Source organism: Zalophus californianus, chromosome 3 (assembly GCF_009762305.2).
Source record: "Zalophus californianus isolate mZalCal1 chromosome 3, mZalCal1.pri.v2, whole genome shotgun sequence".
NCBI classification, from domain to species: Eukaryota; Metazoa; Chordata; class Mammalia; order Carnivora; family Otariidae; genus Zalophus; species Zalophus californianus.
Genome location: NC_045597.1, coordinates 74,560,044 through 74,574,631, shown reverse-complemented (window position 1 = coordinate 74,574,631; position 14,588 = coordinate 74,560,044). Strand labels below are relative to the sequence as shown.

Here is a 14,588-nt window from a genome sequence, read left to right as displayed (position 1 = left end):
GATTTCAAGTCAGCAGTCATGTCCTGCATCCACCAGAGGCTGCCCATGACTCTGCAGACAACTCAGCACCCTACCCCCCAAAATGGTTCTCTAACCCTGAGTTCATTAGTCTGTGTGTTTGGATCAGTGTCTTGCTTCCTCATAGAATAGAGCTCCACTGGGGAAGGGACCTTGTCTGCTTTTATTCCCCATTGGGTCCTTGTTACTCCCCATCCTGCTGGTAGGTTGTAGGTGCTCGGTAAGGATTTATTAGGTGCTTGAGCAAAGATTTTAAAGAAAGGGGAAAGAAAGGCAAAGATTTATTACATGCTTACACATTCCAGGTTCTTTAGATACAGGGTACCGTTCAGTTATCCTACCCATTGGGAAAAAGTTTTACCTCAAGTAACAGAAAACCCAACTACAGTGGTTTAAGCAAATAGGATATTATTTGTCTCGCATAACAATAATTCCAGATTGGCATTTCAATTTCAAAGTTCGACTGCTAACCAATGTCCTAGGCTTTTCTGTTTCTGTTCCTTCAAGTTGGGCAATATGATAATCTTGACAGTAAAAATGACAGTAGATCCCAGTCGTTGGATTTTCTACTGTTGTATGAGCAGTAGATTGGTTGCATAAGCAGTAGGTTTGAAACTCTATATGCCTCCTTAAACAAAAAGTTGAGATTTTATGTTAATTTATAATGTACTTCTTGAGGAGAGAAGTGAAAAGAATTGCCAGGACATTGGGGAAGGCTCTCCTGAAAGGTCTGGTGATCCTTCACCTTCCATTCTTATTTACGCCTAAGGCATCAAAAGCTAATGGGCAATTGTGTGGGGAGAGATTATTGGCAGGTGTATAACGGTAGCGTGACCTGGTTGCATTTTCCATAGGGAGAAGCCCTGGCTCAGTGTCCATGTTCCTAGATCTTTTCTTTTCCAACAATCTGGGGAGAATGTCCTGATCTCTTTGGGTGGAGAGTGAAAAGCAGCCAAGTGGAGAAGCGAGCTAGGGAGTGAGGGTATGGGGAGCAGCTCTGTCTTATATTCAGTGTAGACTTTGAGTTACTACTCTTGGCCTCAGTGCATTTCCTACCCTAACCTTTAGCTATGTTTTGTTTCTCAAGTAAAAATTCTGGAATTCACCAGAAAGTAAAACAGCTGGGTGCAGTGGAGGAAGAGCAGCCTGGGGAAGGAGAAGGAATTTGTGAATGGATTTTTAAAAGCCAGCAACCCTCTTTTCATATTCCTCCTTGTAGAGCCTTGTAGTACATCTCGTTCATCATACATCTATGGATCCATCCTCCCCCCACCCCTGTTTCATGGATACATGGCACCGCCTGCTCCTGAGCCTTTGCTGGGCAGGGTGGGCAAGGTTCTGTGGTTTGGGCGGGCTCACTTCCTGTCTCCCTTCATTTCAACCCGGCTATGCCTTTTCTGTGTCTTAATCTGGTTGGGCTCGTCCAGGTTTGGGCTGCCGTGTCCTTTCCTGCCCTTAGCATTTTTGGGCTTATGCCTTTTTTATTCTCTTTTCATTTTACTAGAGAAGAAAGGAAGGTAAAAATGCATATATTCAGTCGTTCATACTTTACTGGAAATCTTGCTTACATTATCTTTCTATAGAAGTAGGATTGTACTCTCTATCTTTGAAATCGATAAAGTTTATGTAAGTCATTCAACATCTGTTGTATATTTAGTGGATTTATGTAGAAAGGGTAATGAAAATTCTTGGGAAGGAATCAACTTTCAAGGGAATTAAGACTCTAAATTTGTTAAAATGTGAATATGAGCTTTTTTAAAAAATGTCTTTTTAATTTTCAGATTGTGAGCCATGCCTTTAGTGAAGAGGAACATCGAACCCCGGCACCTGTGCCGGGGAGCCCTGCCTGAAGGGATTACCAGTGAACTTGAATGTGTAACCAATAGTACTCTTGCTGCTATCATACGCCAGCTAAGCAGTCTAAGTAAGTCATCTCGTTTCTAGAACACCTGTTTTCTGATGACCAATGGCATGTTGTTAACTTTACCATTAGCAAATTGATTTCAATTCAGTAATTAATTTTGTCTGAAGAAGAGACCGCAACTTTGAAGGACCAACAACTTTGAAATCCCACTTGCCCAGTTTTCCCAGTGTGAAATAAATCACTGGTCTCATGATACCAACTTTATGTGCTGAAGATGTAAAGTTAGAATTGACCAATTTACAAATTATTAGATAAGACCAAACGTGTAGATTTGAAGTAGTGTCAATTTTTAAAACCTTAGTAAATGAGGATAAAATGTTGATACTTTTTTTTTAAATGTGAATTATTTTAAGCTTGGACAGGACTAATTGTTTTTTTTTAATGTGATAAATTGTTAACACTTGTAACATGTCTGGCCTAGAGTAGATGCCCAAATATTTGTTGATCAAATAATATTCCAAGTAAATTGAAGATTAAAGCCAAAAATAGTGAGATTTGCTGATTTGAACCTAAATGTAGGGACTAACTTCCAAATTGAGGTCAACAGATAAGCTGCTGATTATTTTATATATATATACATACACACACACACACACACACACACACAATACTATGTATATATTACATATTTAGATTTTATAAATCCAAGCAAATATAAGGAAGAAAGGACTTTCTATTATTTTTTTAAAAGATTTTATTTATTTGAGAGAGAGAGAGAGAGAGAAAGCGCATGAGCAGGAGCGGGGCGAGGGGCAGAGGGAGAGAGGGAATCATTGGCTCCTTGCTGAGCAAGGAGCCTGATGCGGGGCTTGATCCCAGGATCCTGAGATCATGACCTGAGTCGAAGGCAGACAGTTAACTGACTGAACCTCCCAGGTGCCCCAGGACTTTGTATTATTTTAATTTTGAACATTAATGTGAAATACTCAAGAAATAGTTTTTTTTGGGGGGGAGGGGCAGAGGGAGAGGGAGAGAGAGGATCTTAGGCAGGCTCCATGCCCAGTGTGGAACCCAGCAGGGGCTCAGTCTCACAACCGTGAGATCATGACCTGAGCCAAAATCAAGAGTCGGATGCTTAAGTGACTGAGCCACCCAGGCGCCCAGAAATAGTTCATTTCTGAAGACTCAGATATACATGAAAATGCATTTTCCTTCAAAGCTTTTTGCAGTTGGAATGTTTTCCCCCAAACTTTTACATTTATATCATGATCTTGTTTTCTCACTTTGTCCCACTCCTTTTTGGTTTAGATGCATTTTGGGTGACAGGTTTTCACAGTTAAGTTTTTCAGAAACTGCTAATAACTTAGAAAAACCTCCATGATTTCACATACCAGTAGCCTCAAGCACAGGAAAATGTTTGCTAAAAATGTTCAAGTGCTTTTATTTAAATTCTGAAGAAGAAACACTTTGGGTAAGTATTTCTCTTTAAAGGAATTGTACTGTGTTGTTATATTTTTAATATATAATCATTGGCTGAGGCAAAAGCAATTTGGAATTTACTTACAATGTGTTTTAAAATAGATTTCTTTTGGAATCTAAACTAATTACAATTGATTTTGGGTAGTGGTTGTTGATAAAATGTATAAATTGGTGTAATTATAGGAAAATAGCTTGTAAATTATTGAAGTGTAAAAATGTTTCTGTTTGAATTCATATATTTATAAGAATGCTTGGTCTCTTGTTTTTATGGCTGAAATGCCTATTGATGTGGAGTATAAGAGATGAAAACTAACATAAATGGTTAAAGTTTTAATAGTCAAGCTGTATCTCATCCTGTAATAACACTCAGCCGAGTGTTATGTTGGTCGTGTTTCTGTGAGTAAAACCCGACACACAGTATTTTCTGCCTATTATTATGGAATAATAGGCAGAATAATAATGTCTCCTCCAAAGATGTCCCTCTCTTAATCCTTGGAACCTGTGTGACATGATGGGGAAGTGAACGTTACTAAGCAGCTAATCTCAAGAGAATGAGGTTAGCCTGGATGATCCAGTGTAATCCCAGGGTTCCTTTAAATGTGGGAGGAGGAGGGACCCGTGTCAGAATGATGTGATGTGAGACTCAGTCATCTGTTGCTGGCTTTGAAGATGGATGAAGAGACTACAGGCCAAGGAATGCAGGCCATCTCTGGAAAGTGGAAAAGGAGAAGGAAATGGATTCTCCCCTAGAGCCTCCAGGAGGAACGCAGCTCTGCCCAAACTTTGATTTAGCTTAGTGGAATCCATTTCAGACTTTTTTTTTTCAATTTTATTTATTTATTTGACAGAGAGTGGGAGAGAGAGTGAGAGAGAGCACAAGCAGGGGGAGTGGCAGGCAGAGGGAGAAGCAGGCTCCCTGCTGAGCCGGGAACCTGATGTGGGGCTCGAACCCAGGACCCTGGGATCATGACCTGAGCTGAAGGCAGACGCTTAACTGACTGAGCCACCCTGTCATCCCTCCATTTCAGACGTCTAACCTCTTGAATGTGAGATAATTAATGTGTGTTGTGTTAAGCCACTAAATTTGTGGTCATTTGACACAACAAGGAAAAGCAGCAATAGGAAAGTAATGTACCACCCAGGCTTGGTTTCCTGGCGTCCACCTAATCCACTTTTGCCTCATGAGTGGACCAGCGATGGGCACTGGCCTCAAGGACAGTTGGCCTTAGTTAGGCTACCCCGGTGGGTCTCAACCCTGTCTCTGTTAGAGTCACTGGGGGAGCTTTGAAACAAGATGCTAGGAATCCCCCGAGAGAATGATTGGAGTGTGCCCTAGAGATGTGATCTGCAGAATGAGATACCATGTATCTGGATTGAAAAGATGAGCTGGGTCAGTCCTGTGCTTGCAGCAAGTTTGAACTAAGAAACACAGCTTGCTAGTCTGTTACGGGATCTGCTGCTGAAATGTCACCCAGGACTGAAGAAGTGATGGCCACCTGCATGCCGAAGCTGGAGTTGTGGGCAGAGTGTAAGAGAAGGCAGAGGAAGCGAGCTGGTAGACGAAGGCAAAGGAATGTGCAGATAGAGACAGGAGCTGATGGTGAGAAAGAGCACGAGGTGCAGGAGGGTGGAGAGAGACCTGGTCTCTGGACCTGCACAGGAGGGTTTTCCCTCCCGTTCAAAGAGCAGCTCCGGGATCCGCAGAGCAAATCTCCTTTCTTCCTCTTCCTTGTGCGATCCGTGCCTGCAGCCCAAAGGAACTTACAGAAAGAAGAGCAGACTGATACGGATGCCAAGGTTGTAATTGTAGGAAACTAATATGCTTAGTTACTTATTGGTGATAGAATAGCACATTTTTGGTTACCAGTGATTTATTCATGAGTGATGATACACTCAGTACCCTTCTAGGTACAGCGTACAACAAATCAATTTGGTGCCTACTTAGAGTTTTAAAAAGCATATATAATTGACATCAATATGGCTACAGAACAGGAAGCATACTATGACATGCTACAGCACTCACACATGTAATAAATGCTCCAATTTGGGTGAATCTTTGGGTTTTGTGGGGGCTTTCCACTGAGCCGAAATATATTACCGGAGATATTTTTTGATCTGATATTTTTATGATCTGTAATTGTTAGGAAGAATAAGAATTTAAAAAATGTTTTTACGTTATTTTCTCATTTTGTAGTCATTCATCAGGTATTCTTAAAAAGTGAAATTTTAAGGGGCGCCTGGGTGGCTCAGTCGTTAAGCGTCTGCCTTCGGCTCAGGTCATGATCCCAGGGTCCTGGGATCGAGCCCCACATCGGGTTCCCTGCTCCGCGGGAAGCCTGCTTCTCCCTCTCCCACTCCCCCTGCTTGTGTTCCCTCTCTCACTGTGTCTCTCTCTGTCAAATAAATAAAATCTTTAAAAAAAAAAGTGAAATTTTAAGAATGCATGTATCTGTCATATTAAAAATCTTCTAAAAAGAAGTCTTCTTTTACTGAGTATTAATTCCCAAGATAAAGTCAAAACAGAATCTTTTTTTATTCCTTTGAGTATCTAACCATTATGCATTAGGTCCAGATGCCATCTTAATCTTCTCCATTTCCCTCCCACATGCCATTAGCATCCCCCCAGTATCTCCACCCCTCAGATTTGTAATGGGTGCTGCACACCATCTGAACTTCTCATGAGCAGTACAGAAAGAGGCTGGACTTCATCTACAAATGCCATGTGGGCAGAGTATCATGGGAAGTTAAAGGATTTGCCTTGACCATAGACTCATCATATCTGCCTGAGCAGCAGAGAACTTGCCCTGAGAAACCTACTGTGATGGTCCAGGGTAACTAATTCTCTGTAGGTCCAAGGGAGGAAGAACAGACCAGGAGTCCACAGGAATTTCTTTGCTCTTTTCCAAAAAGGAAGACTTAGCAATCAAGGCCCTGATTCACCAGATCATTCGGATTCTCGTCACATCTCTAGAGGCGGTTCAGCGTCATGCAGATGCAAATGACTTTCTATAATGATGAAAAGAATATGGTCCCAGATACCAAATAGACCTCTGTAACCCCTATAACTCTACATAACTTTTGGGGAATTTTAGGTTTTTAGCCAGGTACCATGTTCCCATTACATCCAAATTAGACACTTGACTTTAAAGGGTGAGAAATTTTGTCAGCATTAGATACTTACCAGGCTTTTCAGGGAATTGAAATCTTTTCAATGAGAAAATATTAATTATTGTAATGAGTTTAAGAACAGTCATAGAAATGAAAGAGGAAACATGTAACTTGAACTGCCTTATAGTTAATCAAGGCTTTCTCCAATAAAATAAAATATTAGTCTAGTAATTTTCAGATTTTTTTTCTTTGCATGTTCCTAACTTTTTTTTTTAAAGATTTTATTTACTTATTTGAGAGAAAGAGGGAGAAAGAGAGAGCACAGAGGGAGAGGGAGGAGCAGATTCCCCGCTGAGTAGGGAGCCTGACGTGAGGCTCGATCCCAGGACCCCGGGATCCATGACCTAAGCCGAAGGCAGGCACTTAACCCACTGAGCCACCCAGACGCCCGCATGTTCCTAACTTCTAATAGGATTGATCTGGGGGGAGTGGGTGGGGGACAGGGAAGCCAGTTTTGTTTTTTTTTTTTAAGATTTTTACTCATTTATTTGACAGAGAAAGAGACAGCGAGAGAGAGGGAACACAAGCAGGGGGAGTGGGAGAGGGAGAAGCAGGCTTCCTGCCGAGCAGGGAGCCCAATGCAGGGCTTGATCCTAGGACCACGGGATCATGACCTGAGCCGAAGGCAGATGCTTAACCCACTGAGCCACCCAGCCACCCTGGGAAGCCATTTTTTTAAGAAGTTTTGGTTAATAATGTATTACTTTGTTTTCTAGCTATGGAATATTGATTTCTTTTTTCTTCAAATGACAGTTGAGTGTAGCAATTACTCTTACATCAGGGGTGCTTTTTCATCCTTTTCCTTAATAATCTGAGTACTCTTGTTCCTATCAGCTAGTTGCTCAATTAAAATTATGGTATCTTGCAATCAAATTCCTACTGATATTATAATGTAATTTTAATATAATTTGTTTAAGAAAAGGACATGGGGAGGCACCTGGGTGGCTCAGTGGGTTAAGCACTAACTCTTGGTTTCAGCTCAGGTCTGATCTCAGTGGCTCCATGCTCAGCAGGGAGTCTGCTCTTGGATTCTCTCTCTCCTTCTGCCTCTCTCCCTGTGCCCCTCTCCCCGCTCTCATACTCTCTCTCTCTCTCTAAAATAAATAAATAAACCTTAAAAAAAAACCCAACATGGGAACATAAGGCATTTGTGCCAAGGATGCCATAAGTCCTCTTTAATACCTCTAGGGTGTTTTTTACTACTTTTCTCTTTGTTCTTGTGATAATAGTGGTCTTCCTCTTCCCCCCCTTGTGAAGACTCCTAGGATGTCACAAAGAAAGGGGTCACCCCTCCCACCCCCAAGGTTTTTGCTCAAATTAGATGGTAATGAGATAATATAGAGAACTTACAAAGCATAGGAAAACACAGATTAAAAAAATTACAAAATTTTCATTAATAAGAGAAGATAATCTGTAATGCTTTGTATATACCATTATAAAAATGGTATCATATACACATGGTTTTGTAGCCTATACTCAGTATATAGTAAGTATCTTTGTTGATTCTTCTAAGATACAATTTTTAATAGCTAGAGATTGTTATATTGATATACCATAATTATTTTACCATTTCCCTACTGTTAGACATATAAATTGTTTCCTTGTTTGGGGGGTGGGGAACACTATCATAAATTCTTGTATAAACCAGTACATACACCTCTGGTTCTTTTTGATATTTAAAAAAAAAAATTCTGAGACTCCATTAATTTTAAATATGTCTTTCCTTTAAAAAATTATTACAGGGGCGTCTGGGTGGCTCATTGGGTTAAGCCTCAGACTCTTGATTTCGGCTCAGGTCATGATCTCAGGGTCATGAGATTGAGCCCTGTGTCGGGCTACAAGCTGGGCATGGAGCCTGTAAGATTCTTTCCTTCTCCCTCTCTCCCCACTCGCATGTGGGCATGCTCTCTCTCTCAAATATTATCTTTTAAAAAAATAAAAAATTGTTACAAAGTCTATTTTTCTGTTAATTTTCAAAACTCACTTCTGTGAGTTTTACCATCCTACCAGGTTCTCACAGTGAATATCAGAGAAAAATCCCCTTGTGCTTACCCCAGAGGGAGGGGAAGAGTAACCATTTTGAAATACAACCAGAGCATTCTGTGTTTTCTTAGTGCCTGTTCTCAAAGGGAAACAGTTTCATTGGAGCCTAAGGGAGTTGAGTTTTACCAGAGTCTAACCAGCCCCGGGAGAAGGGAAGTACCTACTCCAGCCCCTTCTTGCCTTCCTTTCTCATCTAAGGGGGAGGGGCATGAGTCCCAGCAGCCTAGGCTCACCAAAAGACTGAGACCAGATCATAGGACTACCATAGATAGATGAAGGGCCAAGGAAGATATGGAATATATGTGTCTACAGTGGGGTATTATTCAGCATTGAGAAAGGAAATCCTGCCATTTGCAACATGCATGTACTTAAGGGACTTTATGATAAGTGAAATAAGCCATACAGAGAATACTGTATGATCTCATTTATGTGTGGAGTCTTTAAAAAAATAATTTGAACACATAGAAATAAGAAGTAGAATGGTTATTACCAGGTGAGGGCTATGAGGGAGGGAAAACAGGAAGATGCTGGTTAGAAGGTACAAGCCTTTAGTTATAGATGAGTAAGTTCTGGGAATCTAATGCACAGCATGGTGACCATAATTAAAAATACTGTATTGTACATTTGGAATTTGCTAAAAGTAGATCTTAAGGGTTCACACAGACATACATACACACACATACACAAAGTATGTGAGGTGATGGCATATGAATTCACCAATTATGGTAATCATTTCACAACCTATATATATATCACAACCTATATATATGTCAAATCATCACACTGTATAAATATACACGGTTTTGTCAGTTATACCTCAATACAGCTAGAGAAAAGGTCATAGGACTCTAGAACACTTTCCTTCCTGCCACACCTTCCCAGCACATCGCTAAAGGCCTACATACCCCAGTTCCTTTTACCCAGTACAACATGTCTGGCTTTCAACAAAAAAATTAAAAGGTGAAAAACACAGTTTGAAGAGACAGAGAAAGCATCAGAACCAAAGTCAGATGTAGTAGGGATGTTGGAATTATCAGACCAGGAATTTAAAATAGCTATGATGAATATGTCAAGGATGCTGATGGAAAAAGTAGACAACATTCAGAAATAGATGCGTTCATGTCAGCAGAGATACAGAAATTCTAAGAAAGCGGTTGGCCTGGTGATGGGTGTTGAGGAGGGCACGTATTGCATGGAGCGCTGGGTGTTGTACGCAGATGATGAATCATGGAACACTACATTAAGAACTAATGATGCACTGTATGGTGATTAACATAACATAACAAAAAATAATTCTAAGAAAGTGTTAAAACACATTGAAGGACAGAGTAAAAAAAGGTGAATCGCATGCATGAAGAAATAGGGAATTTCAACAGAGAAATGGAAACTAAAGAGAAAAAAAAAGAAACAGAACTGAAAATCCCAGTATCAGAAGTAAAGGAATTCACTTAGTGAGCCCAACTGAAGACTGTTGAAGCAGAAGTAGCTTGGAGATGAGCCAATAGAAATTACTCAAACTAATTTGCAAGAGAAAATGAGATAGAAAAGAACAGAGAATCCAAAATGTGGGACAATATCAGAGGGGCTAATACATAGGTAAGTGGAGTCCCAGGAGAAGAAGATAGAGCAAGAATAAGGCAGAAGAAATAATGAATGAGAGTTTTTGAGTATTGATGATAGTTACCAGCCAACAGGTTCAAGAAACTTAGCAAATTTCAAGAAGTGTAAATTAAACAAAATCCCATTGAGTCACCTCATAGTAATATTACTAAAAGAACAAGGTAAAGAGAAAATGATAAGCAAGAGGGGAAAAGTGCATATAGGGAGGGTGCAGTGTTCAGAATGACCGCTGATTCTCATCAGAAACAAGACCCGAAATGAAATATGAATGAACTGAAGTGAAATGGAAATGAAAGCCATATTTTATTTTATTTAGATAAAATCTGAGAGAATTAAGTCTTCAGTAGATCTGCATTACCAAAAAATGCTAGAAAAATTCTTGAGGCTGAAGGAAAACGATACCAGATAGTAGCCTGGATCTGCAAGAAGGAATAAAGATCAATAGAAAAAGTAAATATGGGAGTAAATATAAATGCTCATTAAAAATTATGTATTTATATCTATTTGTTTAGAAGCCTTCTGACTGTTCAAAATGTATTGTAGCATTCATACCCTGTGTGAAATTAAAATATATGGCAGTGAGAACTGTAAGGGTAGAAGGGGGTAAATGGAATGATATAGTTGTGTTTTACCTTGTTTTACAAAATATTATATTATTTGAAAGTACATAATGATGAATTAAGAATGCATATTTTAATTTCCAGTAACCTCTAGGATAATGCATAGAGGAGATAAAATGGAATCCTAAGAGAATCATTTGATTTTCCCAGAAGAAGGCAGGAAAGGAAGAAGGAAGGAACAAAGAACAGAAAGGACAAATGGAAAAGCAATACCCAGGTGATAGAATTAAACCCAGCCCTGTCAAGAATTACATTAAATGGAAACCTTTTGAACACCCACTTAAAATTTAAGGCAGAGCTTATCAGGTTAGGTAAAAAAGCAAGACTAAAATACTTGCATTTTTAAGGATGAAGACACAGATTTAAATAAAATAATGTAAAATAAATACCATGTAAACTAAACATAAAGCATAAGCAAGCTGATGTGACTATTAATGTCAAGTAAACTATAAAGCAGAGGTAAAGAAGGAGGTTCCATAGTGATGAGAGTCTATTTGTCAAGAACTCACAATTTAAAAATTTTAATTTTAAAGAATGTGGAATAAAAATAGAACCAAAAAAAGAGAAACAGCAATAGACATCGCAGAATCACAATTGCAGATTTTAACAAAAACCTCTCCGCGAATGATAAAAATAGACAAAAGTCTATAAGAATATAGATGGTTTGAACAACACTACTAACCAGTCTGATTTAATTGACCTTTATAGAACACTGAACTCCCACATTTTAGAATATACATTCTTTTAATGTTCACATGGAATGTTCACCAAGATGAACATAAGCTCAGCCGTAAAATAGTATGTTTGAAAGATTGATATCATAAAGAGTATGATGGTAATGAGACCGTAATTATGATAATCTTTTTAGATAATCCTGACATATTAGAAAATGAAGCAATATCTTTTAAAATAATCCTTGGGTCAAAGAAGAAATGAAAGAAATTAGAAACTATTTCTAACATGTGTGATAATGAACCATGTATTTGTGGGACTTATTTAAAGAAGTGCTTAGAGGGAAATTTGTACTTTTAAATGCTCATGTGAGAAGAAGAGAGAGTTAAAATCATGAGCACATTCCTCAGGTGAGCTCTCAATGTTGCTCAGCAATCCTGCTGTAATTCCTTTGTTAATTAGTTTTCCTGCCCTTAGAGTGCCTATTTCATATCTTTCTTTCCACCTCAAACTTCCCCCTCTGAGCTGATGACTTGCTTCTTATTTTGTTGGGAAAATAAAAGCAGTCAGAGGAGAAACAGACAGTCCCCTTTTGCCAGATCAGTCTGCTGATATATTCTGTACCAATGTGTCCTGCTCACCCTCCTTCAAAATGGTGAGCAATAATGTTTCTGTCAAAAACAGTGGACCCCACATCCTCATGCTCACTCCGGGACTGTGTTCACCCTCTCTTTTCTGCATCACCCCTCCCCACACTCGATCTACATCATGCCTACCAAATATTAATATATGGAGAAATCTCCTGACCTAAACCTCAGACCATCCTCTACCTGTTTCCCCATTTCTTGCTCCCCTTCACAGCAAGATACCCTGAAAGAACATTCATATCCTCATTGCCTTTACCTTCTTCATTTTCTCTTGTCCCCATTAAAATTTTGTCCCATCCACTCCTAAAATTGTGCTTGTCAGCATTACCGGTGACTTCCCCATTGCCACGTCCAGTGTTTAGTCGCAAGTCTGGGGAACATTTCTTTCCCCGGCTTCTGGGCCAGCACCCTCTGGTGTTTCTCCTCCCTCACAAGCTATTCTTTATTAGTCTCCTTTGATGATCTTTCCAACCTCTGCATGTGGGAGTGCTCCAAGGCTCGGTCATTGACACCCTTCTCTGCCCACTCCCGTTCACTCGGTGACCTCATCCAGTCCCATGGCTTGAAACGCCATCTTTACGCTGATGTACGTCTTCCATTTCACCTCTCCCCGAGATTTCAGGCTTGTGTATACAACTGCGTACAAGAGATCTGCACTTGGATTTCTAATAGGCGCCTCACACTCTACGTGTCTAAAACGGAATTACTTCTTTCCCCTCTCTTCCCTTCTTTGTTAGCAAATGAGAACTCTAGTCTTCCAGTTCTTATTTGTGTCTTCTCTCTCTCTTACCAGATATCTTCAAACTGTGTACCAAATCTGTACAGCGGTTGGCCCCTCTGCGGCCACTGTTCTAGTCTGAGCCACCGCTGCGTCTCTGCTCAACAGCATCCTCCTGTCTGGTCTCCCTGCTCTACTCATCACTCTGCTCCACGGGGAAGGGATTTATTCGTTTGCTTTCTTCTAACCACTTTTCCCTCCATTTCACTGGATTCCAGCCATATTGACCTATGGAGGCTGCCTTCCCACACCAACCGGCTTTCTGCCTTCTGCCTGGCAGGTTCCTCCCTGAGATATCTGCATGGTTCCCTGGTCTTTTGTGACCACCTACGTACCAGCCACGTCCTACACTCCCTGCTCCCTCACTGTCTTATTTTCTTCATAGCACTTAGCATCACGTGATACCTGTTCGTCTGTTGTCTGTGTATAAAATAAACTTTGTGGCTGTGTTAACGGCTATGTTTCTTTAAGCAGCTACAATGGTGCCTGGTACACAGTGGGTGCTTATTAGATATTTGCTAAGTAAACTGAATATGCTTAATAAGCAACCTGTATTTTCTCAGTTCTTACGAAATGCCAGAAAGAATATTGTTAAAGAAGTATACACAAGGGGCGGAGCAAGATGGCGGAGGAGTAGGAGACCTAGATTTTGTCTGGTCTCAGGAATTCAGCTGAATAGGGATCAAACCATTCTGAACACCTACGAACTCAACAGGAGATCGAACAGGAGAGTAGCAACAACTCTCTGAACAGAGAAGCGACCACTTACTGGAAGGTAGGACGTGCGGAGAAGTGAATCCGAGGCGATATTCGGGAGGATAGACGGCGGGGGAGGGGCCTCCGCCGGCCGCTTCTGGCAAGTGCTAGAGCCGCGGAGCACAAAATCGGACCTTTTAAAAGTTGGCTCGGCGGAGGGACGTCGCTGCAGTGGCTAAGTGGGGGGTGGAATCCTCCCGGGACAGTGTGGTCTCAGGACCCTTGGGGTCACAGAGAGACCGGGGGTGCCTGAGTGCGGCAGAGCTCCCAGGTGTCGGGGCGGGGAAGCCGGCTGCAGATACGGAGCAGAGTCGCGGGCTCTCAGCTTGGGGTTGCCATAAACTGTGATCTGCGGCCCAGTCGGGGCACGGCTCCCCCAGCAAGGACCCAACAAGCAGCAGATCCGGGGAGACTCCCCTTCCTTCCCAGGGAGGAGCGGTGCGGGAACGCACTGCAGGGATCTGCTGGGTTTGGAGACTCCGAGCGGGGTCGGGTGCCAGAGATAGCAACGCTCGATCACAGGCCGGTGTGAGCACGGAGTGCGGCCAGAGACCGGGGACTCGGGAGTGACTGCTTTTCTCTGCGGGTGCACTGAGGAGTGGGGCCCCGAGTTCTCGGCTCCTCCGGGCGGAGACTGGGAGGCCGCCATTTTCGCCCTGGTCCTCCAAAGCTGTACCGAGAGCTTGCAGGGAACAAAAGCTCCTGAGAGCAAACTGGAGCAGCTTCCTTAGCCCGGACCGACAAGGGCGGGGCAATTCCGCCTCCGGCAAAGACATTTGGAAACCACAGCAACAGGCCCCTCCCCCAGAAGATCAACACAAACAGCCAGCAAGCCAAGACCAAGTTGATCGATCAAGGAGAATAGGAGAACTCCAGCGCTAGGGGAATACTGCACATAGATTCATGGCTTCTTTTTTTTTTTT

General features: G+C 41.4%; 1 protein-coding gene across 2 annotated transcripts in view; it reads left to right on the top strand.

Annotated features, from left to right (window-relative positions):
* Positions 1-14,588, top strand: part of WASF3 (WASP family member 3) — a 133,257-nt gene that overhangs the window by 82,611 nt on the left and 36,058 nt on the right. For both annotated transcript variants that reach the window (XM_027590820.2, XM_027590819.2), the window contains exon 3: positions 1,800-1,942. In XM_027590820.2, coding sequence (XP_027446621.1) covers positions 1,810-1,942 — 133 coding nt within the window. In that variant the 5' untranslated portion in view covers positions 1,800-1,809. The remainder of the gene's footprint in view (positions 1-1,799; positions 1,943-14,588) is intronic.